The following is a 22,945-nucleotide window of genomic DNA, read 5'->3' as shown; positions in this document are numbered from 1 at the left end:
TTGGTAATTACTATCCCTATTTTCCAGATGAAAAGAAATGTGAAGGTGACTTGCCTAAGGTCTTGCAGCTAGAGAGCGGCAGAACAGGCTCTTCAGGCTTGATGCTCTGTCTTGCATCCTGCAGCTGCAATGATGGAGAATCCCCAAGTAACAGAGTCTCCCCAAGGTCAAAGGGAAGCAAATGGAGCCAGCTAGGAAAGTTGAAAGGAAAGGATCTGTGAGAGTCACGTGCCCCTGGCTGGCCGCCATGCCTGGGGGAGAGTGTCCCTTTAAGAGCCCAGGTGTGGGTCCAGCACTGCACACAGTTTCGGTTTTGGCAGCAGCATCCAGTGTCCTGCTGGCAACTTCTAGAAAGGCAGGGGCTGCCGTCTGGCTGACAGGCTGTGCCCCCGAAACCGAGTCGACTGGGGAGAAGGAAGTGGTAAAAGTAAGTGTGGCTGCTCTGGGATCCCTGGACGGGATGCCATCTGGGAAGGACCCAGGGATGGTGGCTCATTCACAACTCTCGGCCTACAGAGAGTGGGTGAGGAGGACAGGGGCGAAAGCCTGTGTCCTGAGCGTGTGGTGGGGGAGTAGAGGTCTGCCCTCGAGGGAGAGTAAGGACACGTGTGTGGAAGCCCCCCGCCCCACTTTTCTGCGAAATATCAGCAGGTGGGAAGCAGGAATGTCTGTGGTCAGCGTGTGTAGTTCCTCTCCGAGTTTGGTCCCTGAATTCCTTACCAGCCCCTCCATAGTTTTAACTGTATGACTTTGGGCCAGTCACCTAATCATTCTCTGAGCCTCAGTTTCTTAATCTGTAAAATGGGGATATAAATAACACCCATCATTCAGGGTCGATGTGAGGTTCAGATGAGAAAATATGTGTGAAGTTGCTTTGTAACCTCCAGAGCAAAATCGCAATTGTTTTTCAGTTTAGTTCAATTACTCAAGGACTTATGGAGCCCCAGACAGACTGGATGAGATAAGGCATGTAAAGTGCCCACACACCCACACACAGCAGGTTCTCCTCTGGTCTTTGAAGCTGTCCACTTCCAGCTTTCTGCTGACGGCATGTGCTGCCCTTTTTCTGGGCTTCAAAGAGGCTCTGAGATCCTTTCCGATTTCAACCCCTCTTTGCTCCAGTAGACTCCTGCCACCCTGAAGCATAGTGCACCATCGTCTTGTCCTGTCCTTGCTCTGGTGGGAAAAGGAGGTCCTCCAGGGTAAGTGAGACATGCGGCAGAGTCCCCTTCCAAACACAGGCAGCATTCCCAAGTCCTGATGCTCTTCCTGGCTCTCCAGCCAGGAGGCCTCAGACATGGGCCTCCCTTCCCTCCGTGTTCTCCCCTTGCTCATCATGATGGCATCCCCAAGCCTGCCATGGGACCCTCCGACACAACTGCCGCAGCTGTGCAGGCTCCAGCCCCCACCACCCCCAGTTCCTCAACCCAAGCTGCTTGCACTGTTTTTCATCATCACTCTCCCCCTTCACTAGGGGAATTACAGGCTCCTTAACATCTGGAGAGAGGATATGCCAACTCATGAGTTAGGGTAGAGGCAGCTGTCTGGTCTGCCCAGAGCCAACTCTGGAACTCTCCATCCATCCTCTTCCCTGGCCCCGGGTTTAGTGATGTACCAGAAAGAGTACTGAACCAGGAGGCAGGAAAGCAACTGGGTCTGTGATCATTGCCTGTCTCTTGGCGCATCTAGACCTCTGTGGCTTTATTTTATAAATAGTGCCATTGTAGCAGCTTCCATGCAGTAAATCCACTTACCCTGGGCTTTCACAGCTTCATCTCATTCCCACCTGGAACAAACCTGGAAGGTAGAGACGGGGTAGGTATCATGAGCCCATTCTACAGTTGAGGAAATGAAGACTCCGTGAGTTAACGTGAGTGGTGTAAGGTCACCCAGTAAGTACGAACAATGACATTTTGGTGCAGCCATTTTGATATAGTCATGGGGACATTTTGACATCACCTGAAAAACAGAATACCCACCTCTTAAAATAAAAAAGTAGCATTATCCATGCGTGTGCTCAGTGGAGCCCTTCCCCATCTGTGTCTTGCCCTCTCTCTGGATGGGCTGGGGTCCCAAAGTCACTGGCACAGACACAGGGTCATAGAGTAGAAAGAAGCTTTGGAGGCAAGGTGTCTGGTTACAGGAAACAAACATCATGTGCCCTTCGCAATGTAGGTGCTAAATAAATAGCAGCTATTATTACTTTTCAGGAAGAAATTTCCGTTGGCACCTACCTCTGGGTTCAGGCGTCTCTTCACAGGAACTACCTTTCCCGTGAAAGGCAGAGAGGAGAGAACTGGACTAATTTCTCCTCTAAAACTGAATTTCCTGCTCCCTCCTCTCCTGACTGCTTCCTCTCAACCTCAAGACCCTCCGCGGTCTAGCCTAGCGGCTATGAGCTTCGCTCTTGATCCAGAGGGTCTGAATTTCAGTCCTGTTGTGGTCACTTGCCAGCTGTGTAACCTTGGGCAAATTTCTTACCTCCCTCAGAGGAGGCAAAATTGTGCCTCAATTTTCTCATCTGTGAAATGGGCTTGCACATTTTACCCTACCTCCCTGGCTGCTAGGGACGATTAAATGTTGACACATGTAAAGCACTTGAAAATAACTCAACATGTGCTTGCTGTAACTATTATCCCCCACTTCTACCCTAGGCCATAGTGAGTGTCTCCTCTTTCAGCCTATGCTGGTCCAACATAGACAGCTCACCTCTAGTCTTCAAAGGACGCCCAGTAAACAGACTTCTATTCTCCTCTCACTCTAGAACAAGAAAAAGAGAAGACTGTGTTGATTTTAGAGAAGAGATGGGAAAGGAACTAACATTTTTTTAAGCCCAACACCATACTAAGGACTTAATGTATGTCGTTTCATTTAATCCTTACAGCGACTCTCTGGACAATTATCTCCAGTTTACAGTTGAGGAACTTGAGGCTCAAAGAGTTTAAATAACCGGCTCCCAAATCACACAGCCCCCCCACCGTGAGAGAGCTGAGAGCCACAGTGAGGGGTCCCTGCTCTTGCCACTCTCCAAGAGCAGTGCAAACATGAAAGCCAAGTGCACGGACCCCCACCTCCTGTGCTTAAGAGTGATTGTAGCCTCTTAGAGTTGAAGAGCACTTTATGCTATTTAAAGTGTTTCCATATACATTATCCCATTATCTGCCCCCATATTTTCCCATCCTGCAGTAGCCCTTCAATCTAGATGAGTCAGGAACTATAAGGCCCATTATACAGATGGGGAGATGAGCCAGCATGTTTTGTCCAAGTGGTAGAGCTTTCCTGATAGCCTGTGACAAAGCAGGACTCTGGACCTCTGGGTTCACTTCCATCCTCCAGGCTACTCTTCATGCTACTGTCCCTTGAGTGCCCAGAACAAAAAGGCATTTGGCAAAGTGAGAGAAATCAGCCCCGACTTCACCTTTCTTGGCAAGGGGATGAGGATGTAACCATTCCCAGTCTGGTCGGTCTTTGCTGAGAGCTGGTCCTTGCCAGGCACTGTGGGGATGGAGAGAATGATCTCAGTTGGTCCTTGCCTTCCAGGAGCTTGCCATCCGGTAGACTGGATGAGATAAATACCTACATGTCAAGGTAGGATGGGTTGGAGTCAATCACAGGGGTTCTAAGTCATTGTTGAAAGACCATCTGGAAATCCATAGGCTTATTCCCAGAGCCTTGTGGAGCTGGTATTTCAAATTCTTAATTTCTGCTTAAGTCTTGCATTAATAGAAGACACTTTTGACAGGGATGGGACCAGAAAGCCTTGGATCTTTCTAGTTTGTACATTCTTCAGACCCCTTGGCTGTTATTTCTCCATCTCCCTGCCCTCCAGAGTTCCGATTCCCTTCCCTCAGCACTGCCCTGCCTTGGTGACTCTCTCACACCGCGGGGCTTACACAAACGACGCAACCTCTCCTCAGCTCCCGCCCGTCGTTACAAGTCTGAGGCTCTTCCAAACACACAGACTGCTCTCCCTCCCCTAGCGAAGCTGCGGTTTTCACCCTCGCTCTCATCTGTGTTCGGCCCTCGCACCCATGGAAGATGAGAGTGGCAGTCCCAGATGGCCTCAGGCAACGGCTCTCCTGGAAGCAGGGGAAGGGGCCCATTCAGTCCAGGCTGATGAAAGCCCTTCCTCAGCCAGGCCAGCTGCTCCCCACTCCTCTTGGCTCCAAGCTTTCTGTTTTCACTTGTTTACGCTCACAGGGAGTTGTCTGAAATTGCCAACTTGGCTTCAGGTCCCCATAGCCCCTGCTCTCTATCCCCTTTGAAGCCCCTGGGGCTGTAAGAGCCCAGACTGACCCTCTGCTGTGTACCAGACAGATGAAGAGCCCAGAGTTGCTGAAGGCCATGTGGTTAACCAGCAGCCAAGCCAGGACCTGGACCAGGAGATCCCTCTCTCTCTGAAAAAGGAGGAAATCTAAGAGCAGAAAGGTTTGGACTCTGAGCCATGATAGCTGAAAATCAGTCACTCTAACTGAAGGGGAGCTAGCTAGATTAATTTCATAAGGAGACAAACTCTATTCTCCAGCCTGGCCTACACCCCTGCCCCAATCCACAATTATGTAGACATATGTTATGACTATGTCAATGGCAGTAACTTGGTAAAATGAGAATGACCCAGAACATTCCAGCCTCACCAGTGAGTAAAACAACTCCTATTTTAAGGACCAGAAAAGGTGCCTGTGTTTATGATACACTAGCATATGTATATCCCAAAAGAACAGGCCCCTCTGCTCACCCACAGAGTGCAAATAGGGTAATGATCCAGTTCTGCTGTGGGTGTCGGGGCCAGGATCTCTTTAATCTTAGATTTCCCGTCTGCCACATGAAGATAATATCTACCTCTCGAGTTGCTGTGATGATAGATGAAGTCATATAAGAAAAAACCTTCGCCAAGCATCTGGTGCAGAGCAGGTGCCCAATAAATGGCATGCTCTTTCCTTCCTTCCTTAAGCAAATTCTTTAAATCCAGCTCTGGCCACTGCAGACCTGGGACCTCCCTGAGACCTGAGTCTCCCGGGTTTGGGAGAATGGCTGGTTTTGAGAGGAAGAGATCTAATGATTCTCAAAGCCCAGGGCCCTTTCAGCTGCTACCAGAGAAATTGTGTTTCAAGTTTAGCTTTGGGCAAAGATTTTCTGTTCCTGAGGGTGTGGGTGCCCTTGCCCTCCCATCATCTCCCCTGGGACTAGATCATGTGCTTCCTCACCAAGGTCACCCTTTGCCAGATCTGCCCTTCCAGCTGTGCATGCCTGATGCTTTCATCCTGGGCCTGAGGCTGTGCAAGGGTTAATGGGTACATGCACGTGTCCTCCTCCCATGTGGACATTCACAGCCATCCAAGCATGTCACAAATGAGAGGAAGCCTGGGCAGGAAGTCGAGAACCCCACTTTGGAAAACCTGGCAGCTAACTCTTTGTAGCCCAGAGTAAATCACTTTTACTAACCCAGAGGCTGCGTTCCCCAGCTCAGCCCACGGGCAGATCCACGCCTGCCTCACAGAAATATTAGGAAGCTTGCCTATCTAAAGGTAAGAACAGCAACTAGAACCAAGGAGAGCCATTGCTGGTTTGGGCTCTTAAAAGCACACGGCATTTTGTCCTCCCACCTGCCGCTGCACCCAAGGCCAGTGCAAATGGCAGGTGGTAGATTTTTGAAACTCTGCAGCCAGCCCATCCCAAGCATCCCAGAGGAGGCAGACTTCCCACCTTCTGACACCTGCTCCCACCTGAAACCCTCTCCCCAGATGACCTGCGGCACATACTCCAGGGGTCCCCCAGCTAGAGTCCCCTGAGTGTGTCCAGGTTGGGGCTGACACTGGCATTTGGCTAAGGCTAATCATTGGCCTGGTGTGAAAGGTCTGGGGGAATTAACTGGAATCAAGAGAGCCTCCAGCTGCCACCTGACACCCATATCTGTCCCCACCTCCCCTGACCTGCCCCCCTTACTCTTCTAGAGAACTGGAGAAACAGAATACCTTTATCTCCACAAGGAAACAAAAAGGTTCTTTGCTGGGAAATTCCCCCACAGGAAAGAAACAACCAAGATAAACAGATCTATTGCCTTTGGCTAGAGCTGGGGAAGGGAGTCTCTGGGAACGAGGGCAGGGCCCGGAAGTAAGGTGCCTATTACTGCCCTGCTCTTGCTAACACCATTTTCTCCTTCAACCCTCTTCTTGTTCAGCCCATCTCAAAGTTTAAAGCCTGTCAAAGTCTCTGGGAAAGTGGGGACTTCTCTCTCCTCCTCTAGGCGGCAGTCTGGGACCTGAAGACAGCCGCAGTAAGGCTGGACCCAGGGACCCTCTGCCCTCCCCAGGTCCATGTGCGTGGCACACTCTGAGTGGCCTTATCTTGGCGTCTCCATCTTGATCTGCCCTGCCCCACCAGGTGGCATAACAAAGGCCATAACACCCACATTTTTAACCCTGACCCCATAACCGAGTCTCTGGGAAATCTTGGGCATATTGTTCACCATCTCAAGATTTTGATTTTCTTATCCATAAAATGGTTGTGCTAATATCCATTCTGTCTTATTAAAAGGGAGTAACAAAGCTCCAGCGAAGCGGTATAAACGACAAGGCTTTGATAAGGAGAGGGGACTCCACAGATGACAGGAATAAGGACAGGGCTGAGCATGCTGCCGTGTCTGAGGTGCAAGACAGTGTGGCGGGGAGGCTGAGAACTCGGACTTGGGGAGTAAGACAAAGCTGGGTTCAAATCTTGCCCACCTCCCCCAACCTCCACCCACACACTTAATGCCTGGGTGACCTTCAGGAAAACACTTAACATTTAAGCTTTCATTTCCTCCTACGCAAAATGTGGATGAGAACACCTACCTCATAGGAGGATATGGAATTTAAGTAAGATAATACAAGTGCATTATTTAACACAGTGCCTGGAACATGGTAGGAGAGCAACTGATGGTGGTTACGACCTAAATTGTCACGTGTACAGCTTTAATCCTCACTAGGCCTCCTCTATGGGTCTCAGTTTACTCATATGAACACACCATAGAATATGCCAGCCCCCCACTTCCCAGGGCTGACACAGAGAGAAGGGGCCACTTGTTGGTGCTACCCATTGTCCAGTGAGCTGTTCCTGAGATCTTACGGATCTTGCTCAGGACCGTGCCTGCTGGCCGGGGATACAGAAGAAATGGCACCTGTGTCCATATCCCAAAGGAACTTGCAGCTTGGTTGAGAAGAAAAATCAACTTGTAACCGTTAAGGATCAAAAAGCACTGCGGATGGTGGGACTTTGAGCTGTAACGGGAAAGGCGGAGCCATTTATTGTCTCAACAGGATTTTGTCAGTTACTGGAGCTACAAAACCAAGCAGGTGTTACAGGAACTCTAAGGTCAACTAGCCTTGGAAGACATAGGAGCTTCATCCCTGTTCTTGTCTTTCAGCATCCCTCGCAAGGAGTTGGCCTGGGTGGCAGAGCCCCGCGGGAGCCACCAGCGATGATGTTCTTCTTCCTCACCTGCCTGCTGGCTGTCTTCCCAGGTACATCTGCCGGGTCCCAGCCCACCCCTCTCCAGGACTCAGTTCCCTGGGGATGCTGAAATCTGGCCCATGCTCAGGGATGCCCCTCTCAGTACTTGTACTCCCTCGAGCAGGAGTCACACAGATGATGCAGAAAGGACAGGCATGGAAATGGATTGGTGAGCAAGCGCTGGGGGTCAGGAACAGACATGGCCAAGGGTCTTCACTGGGAATAAACAAAGGACTTTGACCTTGAACCAAGCATCTCTATGAGTTGCTATGGGGTTTTAGGGAAATGCCTTATCCTCCTTAGCTCTCAATATTTTTATCTGGAAAAAAAGACAATCATTAACAAAGCGTTTTTAGAAATATAAGGAAATAGACAGCAACGGCAAAAGTATAGTACCCCACAAAAGTGGTTTTATTTATAAACAAGGGATATCATTAAATAAGTTTGCCATTCCATTGTCCTTAAAGTGGTTATCATTAAGGAATTACAACTAAAAGTTAACAATGATTAGTCAATCCGTTTATCCAGTTGCGGCGCCTGTTCAGCTGTGGTACATGGTAAATATCGCACAGAAGGCACGTGTGTTAGGTGGGCAGTCTGATCCTTTCAGCAGGCTTCACCTTCCCCAGCCTCAGAAAGCCTCTGTCTTCTGTCCCCACAGTGGTCTCCATGAAGAGCCCCATATTTGGTCCCCCGGAGATAGACAGCGTGGAAGGCACCTCCACATCCATCAAGTGCTACTACCCACCCACCTCCGTCAACCGACATTCCCGGAAGTACTGGTGCCGGCAGGGGCCCAAGGGCCAGTGCACAACCCTCATCTCCTCCAACGGCTACGTGTCCAAGGACTATGAGGGCAGAGCCAACCTCACCAACTTCCCAGAGAGTGGCACGTTTGTGGTGAACATTGACCATCTCGTCCAGGGTGACTCCGGGAGCTACAAGTGTGGTGTGGGCATCAATAACCGGGGCCTGTCCTTTGATGTGAGGCTGAGAGTCGTTCCGGGTAAGGATCCAGGCTCCTTGGGCTTCTGTGGAAAAGTGAGAGGGAATCATCTCAGGTGCAGTGGGAGAGCTGGAAGGAGAATTTCCCGAGAGAGAAGAGGGTCCTGGCGCAGGGGGGGAAGGCCGTGGGTCCTCCTCCCTCCAGAGGCAAGAAGCAAAGACTTTTCATAATAGAACACAGGAACAAGACGGATGGGACCTTCTTGGGGGTGGCGGGTGGACCTTTCTAGGTCTTCAGGGCCTGTAACATTTTAGGGTTTTATGAAGTCTCTAACTCAGAAGCGCATCAGGGCACAAGTTCTCTCATTGTTTGCTGCAAGTGAGCCAGGAGGTCCATGCGCTGAGGGAGGTAGAAAAGGCAGGGAGAGCTCCATAGGGATCCTTATTGCTGCCATTAGCGAACCCTTTAGATCAAGACCTGAGTCACAGGGGCCAGCCCAGTGGCGCAGGGGTGAAGTTCGCACACTCCGCTTTGGCAGTCCGGGGTTTGCTGGTTCGGATCCCAGGTGTGGACATGGCACTGCTTGGCAAGCCATGCTGTGATAAGTGTCCCACATATAAAGTAGAGGAAGATGGGCACGGCTGTTAGCTCAGGGCCAGTCTTCCTCAAAAAAAAAAAAAAAAAGAAGAAGAAGAAGACCTGCGTCACAGAAGGTTTGTTTTAAAATGCATTTTTTACCTGGGACCCATTAGTCCATCAACATTCTCAGCATAAATTAAGTGAGCAGTTCTTGCCCAAAGACCAGGGCACTGAAGGAATGGGCCACTGAACAAGCCTCTTCTGATTGAGAAAAGAGAAAAATGGGGAAGATCTTTCTGGCAAGGGTTCAATGGCAAGGGCATTTTAGGTAATCAAGGGAAATTAGAAGGGAAAGAGGTCTTAAGGGAGGAAATTTAGAGGGATTCCCAAAGAGAAGCTTTGCTCCGTTGCGATATGTCTAGTACTCTCTGTGCACTGACTAAAGAGTTCCTTCACTGGTCATGGAGATTCATAAAATCAAAGAATCTTAAGAGCTGAGGAGAGCTTAGAGTTGACCCTATATTAGACGTCCAGAAGAACACTGGAGACGACGGGTATGGAGCTCTGATTAAACACTTTAAACGGAAAAATTCATTACTTCACAATGCAGCCCATTCCATGTTCGGATTGTTGTAAATTTTAGGAACTTCTGTCACAATACACTAAAATCCACCACCCTATACTTATATTCATTCTGTTCATTTCAACGCACGATAATTTGGGCACCTACTATGTTTAGGCATTGTGCTGGGCCCTGCAGGGGAGTCAAACATGAGGAAAGCATGTCTTTGCCCTGAAGGAACTTCCAGCCTGCAGGGAACTTAAGCAGCTATACAAGGTTGGACGTAATAAGTGATACAGATGTAAATATCAAGAGAGCACAGAGGAGGGAGAGATTAGTGCCTGCTTGAGGAGGGCTTCACGGAGGAGACAGCAGTAAAGCCGGGCCTTAGAAGACATATTCTGATAGTGTCCCAGTGGAGGGGGTGCACATTCCAGGTGCCGAAACCTGAGCCGGAGCTGATAGGCACACTTGGCTCCTCACTGGGAACACTGAGCAGTCCTGTGCTGCAAGAAAGTGAAATCACAACTTGACCCCCTCCTCTCATCCTGCAGGTTCTGGGGTCCTAAATGGCACTCAAGTCTACGCAGAAGACCTAGGCGGAAAAGTGAGCATCAGCTGCCCTTTCACCTCTGCGAATCTTCCAAACGTGAAGTCCGTGTGCAAGCAGATAGCTGACAAGCATTGCATCCGAGTCATCGACTCCGCTGGGTACAAGGGACCCAACTATGAAGGCAGAGCAAAACTTATTATTCAGGGTACCACCCAAACAGAGTTCTTCTTCGTCATTGACCAGCTCCAGGTCGAAGATGATGGGAAGTATGTCTGCCAGGCTGGGGATGATTCCAGTGGTGATAAGAGCAACGTAGACCTCCATGTGCTGAAGCCTGAGCCGGAGCTGGTTTATGCAGACCTGGGGAGCTCAGTGAGATTTGACTGTGCCCTGGGCCCCGAGGTGGTAAATGTGGCCAAATTCCTGTGCCAGAAGAATAAAGAGAAAACCTGTAATTTGGTCGCCAACACTCTGGGTCAGTGGAATCAGGCCTTTAAGGGCAGGATCCTGTCCCAGAACAACAATGGCGTCTTCAGCGTGGACGTCACCAACCTGAGGAAGGAGGATGCAGGGCTGTACCTGTGTGGAGCCAACTCTGATGGTCAGCCTCGGAAATCCCGGCCCATCCAGGCTTGGCAACTCTTTGTCAATGAAGGTGAGACTTGAGGCGGGGGGAGGGAAGGAGTGGGACAGTCTGGCAGGTGAGAGCCTCGCTCCCTCCCTGTGAATCTATTCAACATTCCTCCATCGGTCGACAATATCTGCTCACTGACAAGCCCTGAACTGGATGCTGCGCGGGCTGTTGTACAGGAGAGCTAGAACACACAGCCTTCTGATGGCTTCCCTGATTAACAGGAATGAGGCGAGCGAAGCTCCTGATAGAGGCAAGACTTGTAGATTGTCGTGGTTTCAGAGAACCACGGTGAGGAATTAAGGTGGAATCCAAGTGCCAGGCTGAGAGACAGGGGCTGACTGTCCCTTCACCCTGACCATTAGGCAGGATGGCACCTCATCCTTCACATCCAGAAGGGAGAAGGATTGGCTTATCTTGGTCTCAAAGCTTTCCCAGGAAGGCAATGTCCCAGCCTCTAAATTCCCCTCTCCAACATCTATTCAGGTTGCTATCCAGCACGATCTAGCCTGCTCAGCTCTAAGACATCAACAGTGGTGACATAATTAAAGCCCTGCTCCTTCTCACCCTGGAGCATCTGCATAGAATTGCCCTCAGGAGAAGCAGCAAACCAGTACTGGCAGTTCAAAGTAACTGCCCTTGTGCCCTTGCAGGGCTCACATTCCCTGTGCATCACTTCTATATGCGGCTCCGGGTCCTTACCACATTCCCCGGCATTGTCAGTCATCCAGGGTCCTCCCTGAACCTTGGCTTTGGCTTCTTGGAGAAGGGCCATTCTTCTCTTTGAGACGGCCCTCAGGGTCCTCAGCAATTAAACTTATCTGTGCTACATAGTTTATATTTTAAATCACACTGTTCTAAATATATTTTCTTAATTTGGAGAAAATCCATCTGGCCATTTTTGTGGGGCAAGCTAATAAACAGCCAGAAACTTATATAGAGGGAGATTTTGTAAGAAGCCCAAAAAGGAGGGTTGATGGTGTCTCCTTAAACTCCTTCCAGTCTCTGCTCAGAATAAGGTGGGAAAGGGAATGAGATGCCCAGACTGGTGGTGAAGGTCCCTGGAGTCTGGTCCTGGTGGGTCCTTTATCATTTTCTGAGAAAGACCAGGTTAAGACTAATCTAAACCTCCCTCCCTGCCCTGTGAGGCCGTGGGGAAGAGGTCGCTCAGACCATGTGTCCATTCTTCCACCACATCTCTGTCTGTGCTTCTAGAGACCACGTTCCCCTCCAGGCCCTCTGTGGTGAAAGGTGTGGTTGGAGGCTCTGTGGCTGTGCTCTGCCCCTACAACCCGAAGGAAGTAAACAGCGTGAAGTCCTGGTGTCGCTGGGAAGACATTCAAAACAGCGGCTGCCCACCGTTGGTGCAGAGCACAGGGCTGGTTAAGAACCAGTACGAACAGTACAACGGCAGGCTCGTGCTGTATGACGAGCCGGGCAACGGCACTTACACGGTCATACTCAACCAGCTCACTGCCCAGGACGCCGGCTTCTACTGGTGCCTGACCAATGGTGATATTCACTGGAGGTCCATGGTGGAGCTCAAGATTGTTGAAGGTAAGAGCTCAAATGGGGCGAGAGGGAAGGGAGGCAGCCCCAGGACCCCTCCAGTCAGCCACAGCATCACCCCAACTGCTCTTCCTCCCATCTCACCGCCCTCCATGCAGATGGGACAGACCTCGGGAGAGAGCCCACCTGTCGAGAGGTCCCATTTTCACACCTGTTCCCTGCACACACACCATAATCTCCAGACGACCACACACAGCGCCTCCTATTATCAAGATCACTGGCCTCTTTTACAGTGTGTACTGTGTCAGCTGAAGTAGAGTGCAGCTCTTTGTATTGAGTCTAGAAGAGAAGAGAGGAGCAAGGAAAGCAAACTGAAGTCAATGTCAAGGTTCCATGTTCTATGCTAGACTGGACTGATTCATAGTGGTCATCAATAATAATTACCACGTGGGCACATAATTACATTTCTTAAGTATTTCGTATACTGTAAGGCATGGACTTACAACGTCATCCGTAGAGGAATCAGGCTGTGGATACAGGTCCCCACCAGTCACTTCCCTGCAGCATCACCAATGACAGCTTCTGTGCCTATTTCTCCCTCCCTCCCTGCTCCAGGACAACCTAACCTCAAGGTGCCCAAGACTGTGAATGTTGAGCTGGGAGAGACTGTCCAGCTCACTTGCCACTCACCGTGCAAATTCTACTCCTACAAGAAATTCTGGTGCAAGTGGACCGACCAAGGCTGCAGTGCCCTGCCCAGCCAAGACGAGGGCTCCGGCCAGGCCGTCGTGAACTGCGACCAAAACAGCCAGCTCATCAACCTGACCCTGAAGCAAGTCACCAAGGGGGACGAGGGCTGGTATTGGTGCGGGGTGAAGGAGGGCCTTCAATACAGAGAGACCGTGGCTGTCTATGTGGCGGTCAAGGAGAAGGGAACAGGTGAGTCTCCAAGGGCAAAGCCTGTGCCCCCCCCCCCGCCCCCAACCCCAGAGGAAGACTCTTGCCTAACAGCTTCTTCATCAGGGGTGGCCCCGAGGTTTGGCTGTAAGATGCTGGGGGAGATTTAGCCCCCATATAGTCTCATTTAGCCCTCCAAAAAGCCCTCCAAGAAAAAAAGATGGGTTTGTTATTTAACCTCAGCTTCAAGACAAGTCCCCTCCCTGGATGCTCCTTCAGACCATTTTCAGAGCTCTTCCACACACAGAAATTTCAAAGTCACTATCACACGCAGTACCCCCCGCCAAAGCCTGCTCTCAGAAGAGGGCCAGAGACCTTCATGTACAAGGACTGACAAAGAAAATTTAGGCCACCTCTTCTAGTAAGTTTGCATTTTAAGCCTCTTTTTAAAATGTCACATGAAATGTTTTACTCCTATCGAGGATATTTTTAGTCCCTCTAGAAATGCCCTGGTCTGTGGGTCCAGCGGCTCTGGCTCACTTGGGGCCCATCACCAAGCTACCACCAGAGGGCAGCACTATTGCACCCAGCTCTGCCCTCAGGAGGCCTCGGGCAGGGTTTCAAGGCTGTGAAAACTCTTCCTATTCCCAAATGATGGGTTAGCCCTTATGCACAGGTGGATCGATGACACGGAGCCTTGTAGATGGAAACGAACTTGGTGTTAATAGGACAGAGATCATCTGTGACAAGCTAGAGAAGACCATCCCTCCACTACATCTAGTGTCATCCTGAACCCTACCCTAACAGCCTTCAGATCTCACCCTGACCCTGGGATTCCTAATGAAGTCCCATTCCTCAGACTCCCTAACCTCAAGGGGGGAAAACAACAGAGACAGTACCATAATCCAGCCCCGCTTTGCTCTCTCCAGGGTCTGGAGCTCTCAGCTCAGTGCGTGCTGCTGCTGCTGAAGATGTGATAGAGACAAGTGTCAGGAAGGTTGAGAGCGAAGTCGTTCAGGATCCCAGGCTTTTTGTGGACACGCAAGAGAAGGATCCTGAAGATGCAGCTGGTGGGAGCATAGCATCTGCAGACCCCGGCAGGTGAGGAAGGATTCGGGACTTCTCACTCAGAGAACATCCCAGAGGCCAAGGACCTGAGGCTGGGTCACCGGGACCAAGGTGGAGAGCCTGTCCGCTCGTTGATAGCAGGGGCAGCCCTCACTGCCTCGCGAGGGGCCGATGAGCTCTCTGCCCTTCTCCTGTGGCTGGGGTGCAGTTTACCATTCTCCCCGGCCTGGGATGCAGAAAAGGCTCTGTCCTTGCCTTTGCCATGTCTGGGAAGGCTTCTCAGAAGAACAGAGCAAGGGGCTGTATCAGGAGGAGGGAGTCGATCAATCCGGGAGAAAGAACTAGCCACAGCCAACCTGCCAGCATATCTTGGGACTCCCAGGTTCTCCTTTCGGTAACTAACTAACTGAATCCTTATTCCAGCTCTGCAGGACAAGGCGGGAGCTCCAAAGTGGTGGTCTCCACCCTGGTACCCCTGGCCCTGGTGCTGGCGCTGGGGGTCCTCGTGGTGGGGGTGCTAAGAGCCCGGCACAGGAAGAATGTAGGTGAGTCTCTAGGTGCTTCCTGCCCCACCTCCAACCCTGAGCCCTCAGCCTGACTTAGCTGTCCTTGGTGGGGGCATGCCACCACCACAGTCTCTTATAGTCTCTAGGAACAGGTTCTGGGAGAGTGGGGGGGGGGGGCGGGAAGTAAAGCCACACGTGCCCAAAACTCACATGAAGTGATGCTGTCCAAATGTTATTTCTGGAAGGCCATCTCCCATTGCTCAGGGTCTCAGTTCAGAGGCAGGGCTGCCAGGAAGAGGCGAGCAGGATGCCCAGACCCTTGCGCTGCTGGCCTAGTGTGAGAGCTAATCAGCTGTGTGACTTCAGCATGTCCCCATTTCACGCCTCAGTTTGCTTACTGCTCAAGACAGGAATCATAATAAATAGCCACCTCAAAGGGCTGTGAGGACAAAGCAAGGTACTGTGCATTGAAAGGCTCTGAGCGACAACGGTCAGGGATTGTTGTCTCGGTTATCCGTGAAAAGGGCAGGACTGTCTAAGGAGGAAGAGACCAGGGTCATTTGCATTCTGCTTTGGGTGGTGGTCAGAGACCCTGACCCCCTTCAGCTGCCCTGCGGGCTCCCTCAGAGAGGAGCAGCACGGCCCGTGCTCGTGCACGCAGCCCCCACCCTGCACCTGCTCCTTTCTCCCCCGCAGACCGGATTTCGATTAGAAGCTACAGGACAGACATTAGCATGTCGGACTTTGAGAACTCCAGGGACTTTGGAGCCAACGACAACATGGGAGCCTCTCCAGTCTCTCAGGAGACAACTCTCGGAGGAAAAGATGGTACGTCCCTCACTCAGAGGAATGCCCAATTCCCGGGAGAGCAACAATTAGACCTGACACTGCACCTGGGTGGGAATATGAGGCTAGTGAGGGCTAATCCATCCCCTCTCTTCACATAGAGTTCATTGCCACCACCGAGAACACCGTGGAGACCGAAGAACCCAAGAAGGCGAAAAGGGTGAGGGTGAGGTGGGAGGCTGAGGCCCCACTCGTGTGACAAGGAAATGTAGTGCGTGGGACTGCAGTTAGACGTCGGAAAAAACTACCGCAAAGTAGGGGCTGATGTCAGAATAGGGAAGGTAGCTTAAATAGTGTTCCAGAGAACTTCCTGAGGGCAAGACGCATCTTACTGGCTGTGGCGTTGCTGTGGTTGGGGCAGAGGCAGGTGCTGAGCCTCAAGCAGGAGTGCAAGAGACTGGCGGGTAGGGAAGGCCAGTGCCTAGAAGATTCAGCCCCAAGGTGGGAAGGTCAAATGTCAGGCGCTGGCAATTTGGTGTGGGCTCTTCCTGGGCTGTGGGACCCGTGGACTTCAGGTCAGCCACCCTCCCTTGAGGGTCTTGCTGGGTACCAGCCATTTGCCTGGGCTGGGAGGACATTTGCAGGTGGTGGTGGGCAATTTGATAGTCATTAGAAGCCCATCCCCATCCCAGCCAAGTGCCACGTTACTTGAAATCCTACCAGAAGTGACTCCTGCCTTTGGAGTCCTGTGACCCTCCCCTTGTGCCCCCCAAATCCCAAGGCGCCAATGCTGGTTGTCCTGTCCACTCTCCCTCGCAGCAGCAGAGAGCCCAGCATTGGGAGCAATTAGGGGAACAAGTTAGTCCTGGAGACAGCTTTCCTCTCCAGCCTTGTGTTGCTGAAAAGCAACACAAAAAGCAACACCTCTGGGCTGGTGGAGAAAGAAAAACACAACCCACTGTGGCTGACACAGGCCTAGCCTAGCCGTGGACTGTGTGGGCAGAGCTTCCGGGGACAGGCCCAGGCAACAGAGGTGTTCCACTCCACGGGTCAGAAGGAGGTAGTGAGACAGAAGGGGATATTTTTAGGAGCTGCAACTTTCCGTTTCTCAAAATTAGTCCCTGCTGGTGAGCATGGGGGCTGGAAAAACAGTGGGTCAACACAGGCTTGGGTTGCTTGGGCCAAGATTATGCATTCAGGGTATTTACTGCATCCCCTCCCTCCGACTCCCACCTGCTGAGCCAATGCCCTAAACACTGACTCCTTTCCTGTTGTCCCCTTAGTCCTCCAAGGAGGAAGCTGACATGGCCTACACTGCCTTCCTGCTCCAGGCCAACAACATGGCTGCTAACATCCAGGACGGCCCCAGCAAGGCCTAGGCAGAGCACCTGCTGCCTCCTCCCTTCGCCCATGACAATCACCTTCAGAATCACGTTGATCCTCGGGGCCCTCAGCTCCGGGGGGCTCTGCTGCCTGCACTCATACTCCACTTAGGCTTTTGCTACCTGTCCTCAGAGGTGTGCTGGTCCCTCCTCAGCGGCATCCAAGCCTGGCCTCGTTGTTCCTGTTGGGGGTGAGATGACGTGAGGAGTTCCCACCTGCAGCTTATTTCTAATGAGAGAACCCAAGGTGTGGAAGAGGAATTAAGATCTTAGAGGGGCCTCTCAGAAAGAAGAGACACCGGGGCTGGGAGGGGGTGGGGGGTAGGGAGATAATTTCAGAAAGGAGAGCCATTCAGGGCTTCTCTTCACTCTTACTATGGGATGCCAATGGGATGCTCCCCTCCACTCCATCCCTCCATCTCTCCATCCACCCTCCCTTCCATCCTCTCTTCTTTCCTTCGTTAAAGATACATATTTGAATACTCACTAGAATTGAGGCATTCTGCTAGACACAGGGACAGAGAGGCCTCAAACCCAACCAGCGGCCTTTCTGTAAACATCACTGAATCTTTGGGAGCCACATCTCCTCTCAGTGTGTTTAAACTCTCTGCAACCTGAAATCCTCATCAAGCATACACACCTCTGCCCATACTGGGAGAAACCATAAAATGTCTGGAGTCCTAAGGCCTTAGGGATCACGTAACACGGCATATACACAACAAGTCATGAACACACATTCTTACCATTTTACAAGTGAGAAAATTGAGATTCTGAGAGGTGAAGAGGTTTGCTCAAGGGCGCCAAGTGAGATACACTAGTGTCAAAACTAGGCTTGGCATCTCCTGTCATCTTGGCCAAGAATCTCTCTAGAAAAGTCCCTGCTTTCGTGGTGGAGGTATAGTTCTAGAATAAGGAGGAGGAGGAAGAGAAATGTGTAAATGGAGACTGGTATTTCACAAACCCCACCTCAGGGAAGACAGCCCTTCCCCTTTCTGTCACTCACATGGACATGAGAGGATAAGACAATAGTCAGACACTCATAACCCCAGCTTTGGAAGAGTTCTGAACAGAAGGGAAGAAAAGAGCATGTTTGACGGTGCCAGGGAGGGACTGATCTTCAGAGAGCTAAGGTTTAACGTCTTTCTCCCTCTGAGCTCTGTACTTCAACCAGCACCTGTGAGCTGGCACTTGCTAACAAATCAAAAAAGTGACTTAATTGATAATTAAAGACCGTGATTGCCACCAAGGAGGCTTGGACTGCATTTGTCCCCCATACCTTCTGTTTCCCAGACAACACTTTCAGAGCATTTTGCTTTGGTCCCATTTTCAGGCACCCCAGGATGTGTCTAAACTAAAGTTTCTGCCGCCTCCAGCGCTGGGCTGAGGGGGCTAGGAGACTGCTTACAAGTGGGACCAAGATGATCTTCAATAAAAGAATAGTTTGGGGGCTACTGCAATGGTCAAGACCCCAAAGCTCTGTGTCACAGGACAAAATTAAGACTATTTATAGCGGAATGAACTGAAAGCAAGTACAACCAGTGCTCTTCTTAGGCATTAAAAAAAAAAAAAATGGTAAGGCATTCATGGAATACATGCCCTTGAATCTCATACCTTCCTGGGGTGTCCTCCAAGATCAAGAGGCTTTAATGAAAACTCAAGTAACCAAATGAGTAACTTCCCTCCATAGGAATATCAACTAGAAGCTAGTTAAATAATAAATTAGGTTTTAGAATAGTTGACCCAAAGTCTCTTGGGGGACAGTGATTAGGTAAAGGATCCCCTTGTCTGCTAAGGCCACTCCTAGGTTCTGGCACTAAACCTCGTCATATCCTATAGGCCCCCACCCCGCCCCTAGACTCCTCCTCAGGACCTGTGAGCGGAGAGTTCTCCCCGGGAGAGCGCTCTTCCCAGTCCATCCTGCCTGATGTGCTGGTTTCGGGCCGAACGTTTGCTTCTGCCCAGGCCTTGAACACAATGCTTCCAATGGATGCTGCGTGCTTCCCAGGCCTGCCCCCGGCAGGACACAGACTTCAGCCCCCCTCGGTCTCCCCTCCAGCCCCACCAACTGCAGTGCCCAGTCCCGATCCCCGGGCCCTGACCTGGGTTAGAGCCTTGGCCTCCTCCCCGGCCAGAGGAGGTGGTCATCAGCAATGTCTGCTTCTTTGTTTTCTGTAACGGGGATGAGTGTCTAGCTTTTCCTGGAATGATAGCAAATTATTCCAGAAGAACCAGAACCACAAGGTGTCAGAATGTATCACTGTTTTACCCCCGGAAGCTGCTCCCTAACCCACCAAAGGGTCACGCCTGGGGCAGGACTGAGATGCAGCTTCTGTATTAATGTCAACAACCTGCAAGCGAGTCCTGAGCTTGTGCAGCCTATGCCGGTCCCTAGAATCAAGAAATGTCACCAAACGTCGCTAAAGCCCCAGATGATCTCACATTATTCTCACCTGATACTGTCAGCAGGTGATAGCAAGTATACGAATGTCCTGCCCAGAGTCCACTTGCTCGTCCTGCAGCAGGAGGACGGAGGTGCCCCTGTGTGAAGAAGGAAGTCGGTCTATAGCTGAGGTGGGATTTCCGACAAGTTAAAAAGTCACCAGTTTGGGGAATGTATTAATTTTCTAGGGCTGCTGTACCAAAGTACCGCAAACTCGATGGCTTAAAACAACGGTGATTTATTCTCTCACAGTCCTGGAGGTTAGAAGTCTGAAATCAAGGTGTCACAGGGCTGGTTCCTTCCGGACTCTCTGAGGGGAGGGTCTGTTCGTGCCTCTCTCCTCGCTTCACATGGCAGCCAGCAATCCTTGGCGTTCCTTGGCTTGTAGCTGCATCTGTCCAATCTCGGCCTCCGTCATCGCACGGTGTTCTTCCCGTGTGGCTCTGTGTCCTTACGTAACCTTCCTATAAGGACACCAGTCATTGGATTTAGGACTCAGCCCAAACCAGTTTGACCTCATCTTAACAAATTAGATCCGCAAGGTTCCTGTTTCTAAATAAGGTCATATTCTGAGGTTCCAGATGGACGTGAATTTTGGAGGGACATTTTTCAGCCCAATACTGACAATCATCTATAGGGTTGATGTCGATAAACTGATCAGCAATGATCAGTGTCCAACAACCATTCAGAGATCTACTCAAATATTTCTGATGACAAAAAAATCTTCCTCAAGTTCTTGAATTATCTTGATTTTTTTTCTTTTTAAAAATCCATATGTAATAATGACCGCACCTTACTAAGGCCCAGTAGCAGCTTAGAGTCTGTTTATGGCAGTTGATTTTGGTTTGTAAAGCCAAGGCATATGTATATGTCATTTGCCCAAGACTTTCCCAAGACTCAGGACATCTCTCCTAAGAACAGTAGACAGCAGAGAGGAGCTGACTGGGATACGGTCTGTGAAGCTGGTCCCCAAGGCTGAGAAACAAGTAGAATTCACCCCCTGCCACGCTTCTCGGAAATAATGAACTCTATTAGGAAGTCTGTGCAATAAAAGCAATGAGAGATCATCTCAGAAAGACTACATATCTAGGTAGACAGAGGGCACAATGAGAGAGAAGGTGTGAGACTGAGACCATGGCCCCCAGCTGGCCAGGGAGCTAACACAGGAAGGGGAGGGAAGGAAGACAGTCAAGCTGTAAGATTCAAGCAGCTTTGGAGGCTTGGTGAGGCTCTCCTAAGGCTGATAAAGAAATGGGCAGCTAGTTCTCCCTCACTAGACCCAAAAGTCTTTGTTTAAATATGTGGAGGTTTGGGGGCCGGCTCTGTGGCTGAGTGGTTAAGTTCGCGCGCTCTGCTGCAGCAGCCCAGGGTTCGGACCCTGAGCGCGGACATGGCACCGCTCGTCAGGCCATGTTGAGGCAGCGTCCCACGTCCCACAACTAGAAGGACCTGCAACTAAGATATACAACTATGTACGGGGTGGGGTTGGGGAGATAAAGCAGAAAAAAAAAAAAAAAAGATTGGCAACAGTTGTTAGCTCAGGTGTCAATCTTTAAAAAAAATATATATATAAATATAAATAAATAAATAAAAATAAATAAATGTGTGGAGGTGACTATTCCAAAATCTAGATTTTTGCTGATAAATCACATTAAAATTCATCCAAAATTCCCACATATTTGGGTTCTAACTTTAGAATACCAACAGGAATATGACCATATTCAGGAATGAAGTCTTCCTCACCAAAATTCTACCATTTCTTGTAGCAGAAAGTCATGAGCAGGCTTACTGTGCAGGTTAACCTTCCCAAAGCCCCATTCCTGCAGAGCGGCTCGTCCTGGACAGGCGAGCCTGTGGTCCAAGTTCTTGGAAAGAGCAAACCGCAACATGCCTGAGCCAGGTGCCTCTACCTGGGTGGGCTTCCTGGTGAATCCAGCAGGCAGGGGGATTCTCATGGTCTTTCTTTGGGGAGAGCAGTGTTGAGTCATGGGAGGTGCCAGCGGAGGATCTCTACCCTCAGTCCAGGAAGGCCCAGGAGATGGCCCTTTGGAGCCTGGCCACATGGGGGTCAAAGTAGGGTGATGCAGTAACTGAGCAGAACCCATAAGGATGGCCTCCGCCCTAATGAGCACGGCCAGTCTCCACTGCCCTCATGCTATGTTCCGGGCACCATGCTAAGCCCCTGTAATGCTGATCTCATGCAATCCTCACAACAACCTTATGAGAAACACTCTTCTTATCCCATCTGTAACATAGGGAGGATAATAAAACCTAAGTGATTATGGAGAGTAAACGAATTTACCTAAAAGACTTACAACAGTTCCCGGTAGATCTGGCATTATTTCCTCCACCTGCCTGTCATTGGGCCCTGAAGTTTTTCCACTTGGTTCAGCCCTTCCGGTCAAGCATTGGCTCCAGAGGCCGTCAGCCATCGAGCCCCCTCCCTGTCAGTGTGCTTCAGCTTATCAGACCTTCTCCTGGGAGCGGGAGCACCAGGGCCAGACAGCAGCCCTGTGAGTCAGAAAGGAGAATTTTAGACAAGGAAAAGCAGAGGGAGAAGACAATAAGGACAGTAAACTTTTCCCCCTTGGCAAGTTAGCCGGGGGGCAGCCTTCCCTTGCGGCCCAACCCCCAAGACCCTGGGGCAACACCCGAAGGCAGAGACTGGTCAGGCCTAGATCTCAGACTCCAAACATCCACTTCCCACCTGGCAGGCCTCGGACCCCTAATTCTTGCTCTAACAACCCAATGTGATGTTTCTAAGGGTTTTATTTGGGCCACACGTGTTGTGAAAATCTCTCCCCATCACTCTCATCCCACACATCCCCAGCACTGCCTGGCAGGCCCAGCCACAATGCAGCCAACACTCATCTTCATAGACACACTATTCGCACACATAATGTGTTCACACTCACGCACCACACATTCACACACTCACAACAACACATTCACACACTCACACAACACACATTCACATGTCATAAAACACACATTCACACACTCAGCCTCACATCACATATTCACACACCACATACCACATACACATTACACCACACATCATACCTTCACACACTAAGATATCACACATACCACACCACTCCTCACAATGTTACACACAACACACACTTCACACCCACACACTCACACATCATAGTCATATACCATTCGCCACTCACATATCATACACCACACACCCATACATTCACACTCACACACTCTCACATCCACAGTCACACACACATCACATTCATTCATTTATTCTCTCTCTCAAGGCAATCCCACCAGATGGTAGAGCCCAGCTGTGTGACAGCTGCAGGGCATTGGGAAGAGCCCCACAAGCAGGAAAGGATGAAGACTGGTCACAGCCGAGACCTCTAGCAGTCATTCACGCTACCCAGAGGCCTGAGACATCTGAGACCCAGAGGCCAGAGGCCTGAGACACCTCGGCCCAGTGGCGGCTGAAGGAAATCACAACTACAGCTCCTCTGGCCTGGTGGGGACCCAGAGACGGGTGGGCAGGGCAAGCTGCCCGCCCCCACGTACTTCCTCTGCACCTGCTCAGAGCCTCACATTCCACTTCCACTGCGGATGTTCTCAT

General features: G+C 50.7%; 1 protein-coding gene and 2 long non-coding RNA genes across 11 annotated transcripts in view; 1 reads left to right on the top strand and 2 right to left on the bottom strand.

Moving 5' to 3' along the window:
• LOC139078953 (uncharacterized) overlaps positions 1–20,859 on the bottom strand; it is a 33,610-nt gene extending 12,751 nt beyond the window's left edge. For 3 of the 7 annotated variants that reach the window (XR_011532176.1, XR_011532170.1, XR_011532174.1), the window contains exons 1-5: positions 19,358–20,859; positions 3,419–3,576; positions 2,710–2,760; positions 1,755–1,797; positions 55–1,176 (exon numbers count right to left, since the gene is read on the bottom strand). This is a non-coding gene — a long non-coding RNA (uncharacterized lncRNA). The remainder of the gene's footprint in view (positions 1–54; positions 1,177–1,754; positions 1,798–2,709; positions 2,761–3,418; positions 3,577–19,357) is intronic. The other 4 variants (XR_011532171.1, XR_011532173.1, XR_011532175.1 and 1 more) reach the window with 4 other exon arrangements.
• PIGR (polymeric immunoglobulin receptor) lies at positions 248–18,153 on the top strand. Of its 3 annotated transcripts, none has more exons than XM_070591379.1 (12): positions 272–427; positions 1,126–1,202; positions 7,403–7,499; positions 8,150–8,494; positions 10,130–10,783; positions 11,975–12,316; positions 12,884–13,207; positions 14,095–14,266; positions 14,657–14,778; positions 15,436–15,567; positions 15,687–15,745; positions 16,809–18,153. In XM_070591379.1, exons 3-12 carry the CDS (start codon positions 7,457–7,459, stop codon positions 16,902–16,904), a joined length of 2,289 nt encoding a protein of 762 aa, XP_070447480.1. In that variant the 5' UTR covers positions 272–427; positions 1,126–1,202; positions 7,403–7,456; the 3' UTR covers positions 16,905–18,153. The 3 variants fall into 3 exon arrangements, with proteins under 3 accessions (XP_008539949.2, XP_070447480.1, XP_070447481.1); XM_070591380.1 differs by having other exon boundaries at positions 296–427; positions 1,123–1,202; XM_008541727.2 differs by lacking the exon at positions 1,126–1,202 and having other exon boundaries at positions 248–427.
• Positions 10,427–14,184, bottom strand: LOC139078954 (uncharacterized). The gene is made up of 2 exons (XR_011532177.1): positions 14,065–14,184; positions 10,427–12,607 (listed from the first exon to the last, which is right to left on the bottom strand). It is a non-coding gene; the product is annotated as an uncharacterized lncRNA (long non-coding RNA).
• Positions 20,860–22,945: the final 2,086 nt, after the last annotated feature.

The sequence above is a fragment of the Equus przewalskii genome, chromosome 23, assembly GCF_037783145.1.
Source record: "Equus przewalskii isolate Varuska chromosome 23, EquPr2, whole genome shotgun sequence".
In the NCBI taxonomy this organism is placed as follows: domain Eukaryota; kingdom Metazoa; phylum Chordata; class Mammalia; order Perissodactyla; family Equidae; genus Equus; species Equus przewalskii.
Note: the sequence above shows the minus strand (reverse complement) of the source record. Positions and strands in the feature narration are given on the sequence as shown.

Bases quoted from the DNA above. Each gene is read 5' to 3' on its own strand.
- PIGR (XM_008541727.2), top strand. From the start codon at position 248: ATGCCTGGGGGAGAGTGTCCCTTTAAGAGCCCAGGTGTGGGTCCAGCA. The intron at 428-7,402 runs GTAAGTGTGGCT...CTTGTCTTTCAG, and splicing joins GGGAGAAGGAAGTGGTAAAA to CATCCCTCGCAAGGAGTTGG. The intron at 15,746-16,808 runs GTGAGGGTGAGG...TTGTCCCCTTAG, and splicing joins AACCCAAGAAGGCGAAAAGG to TCCTCCAAGGAGGAAGCTGA.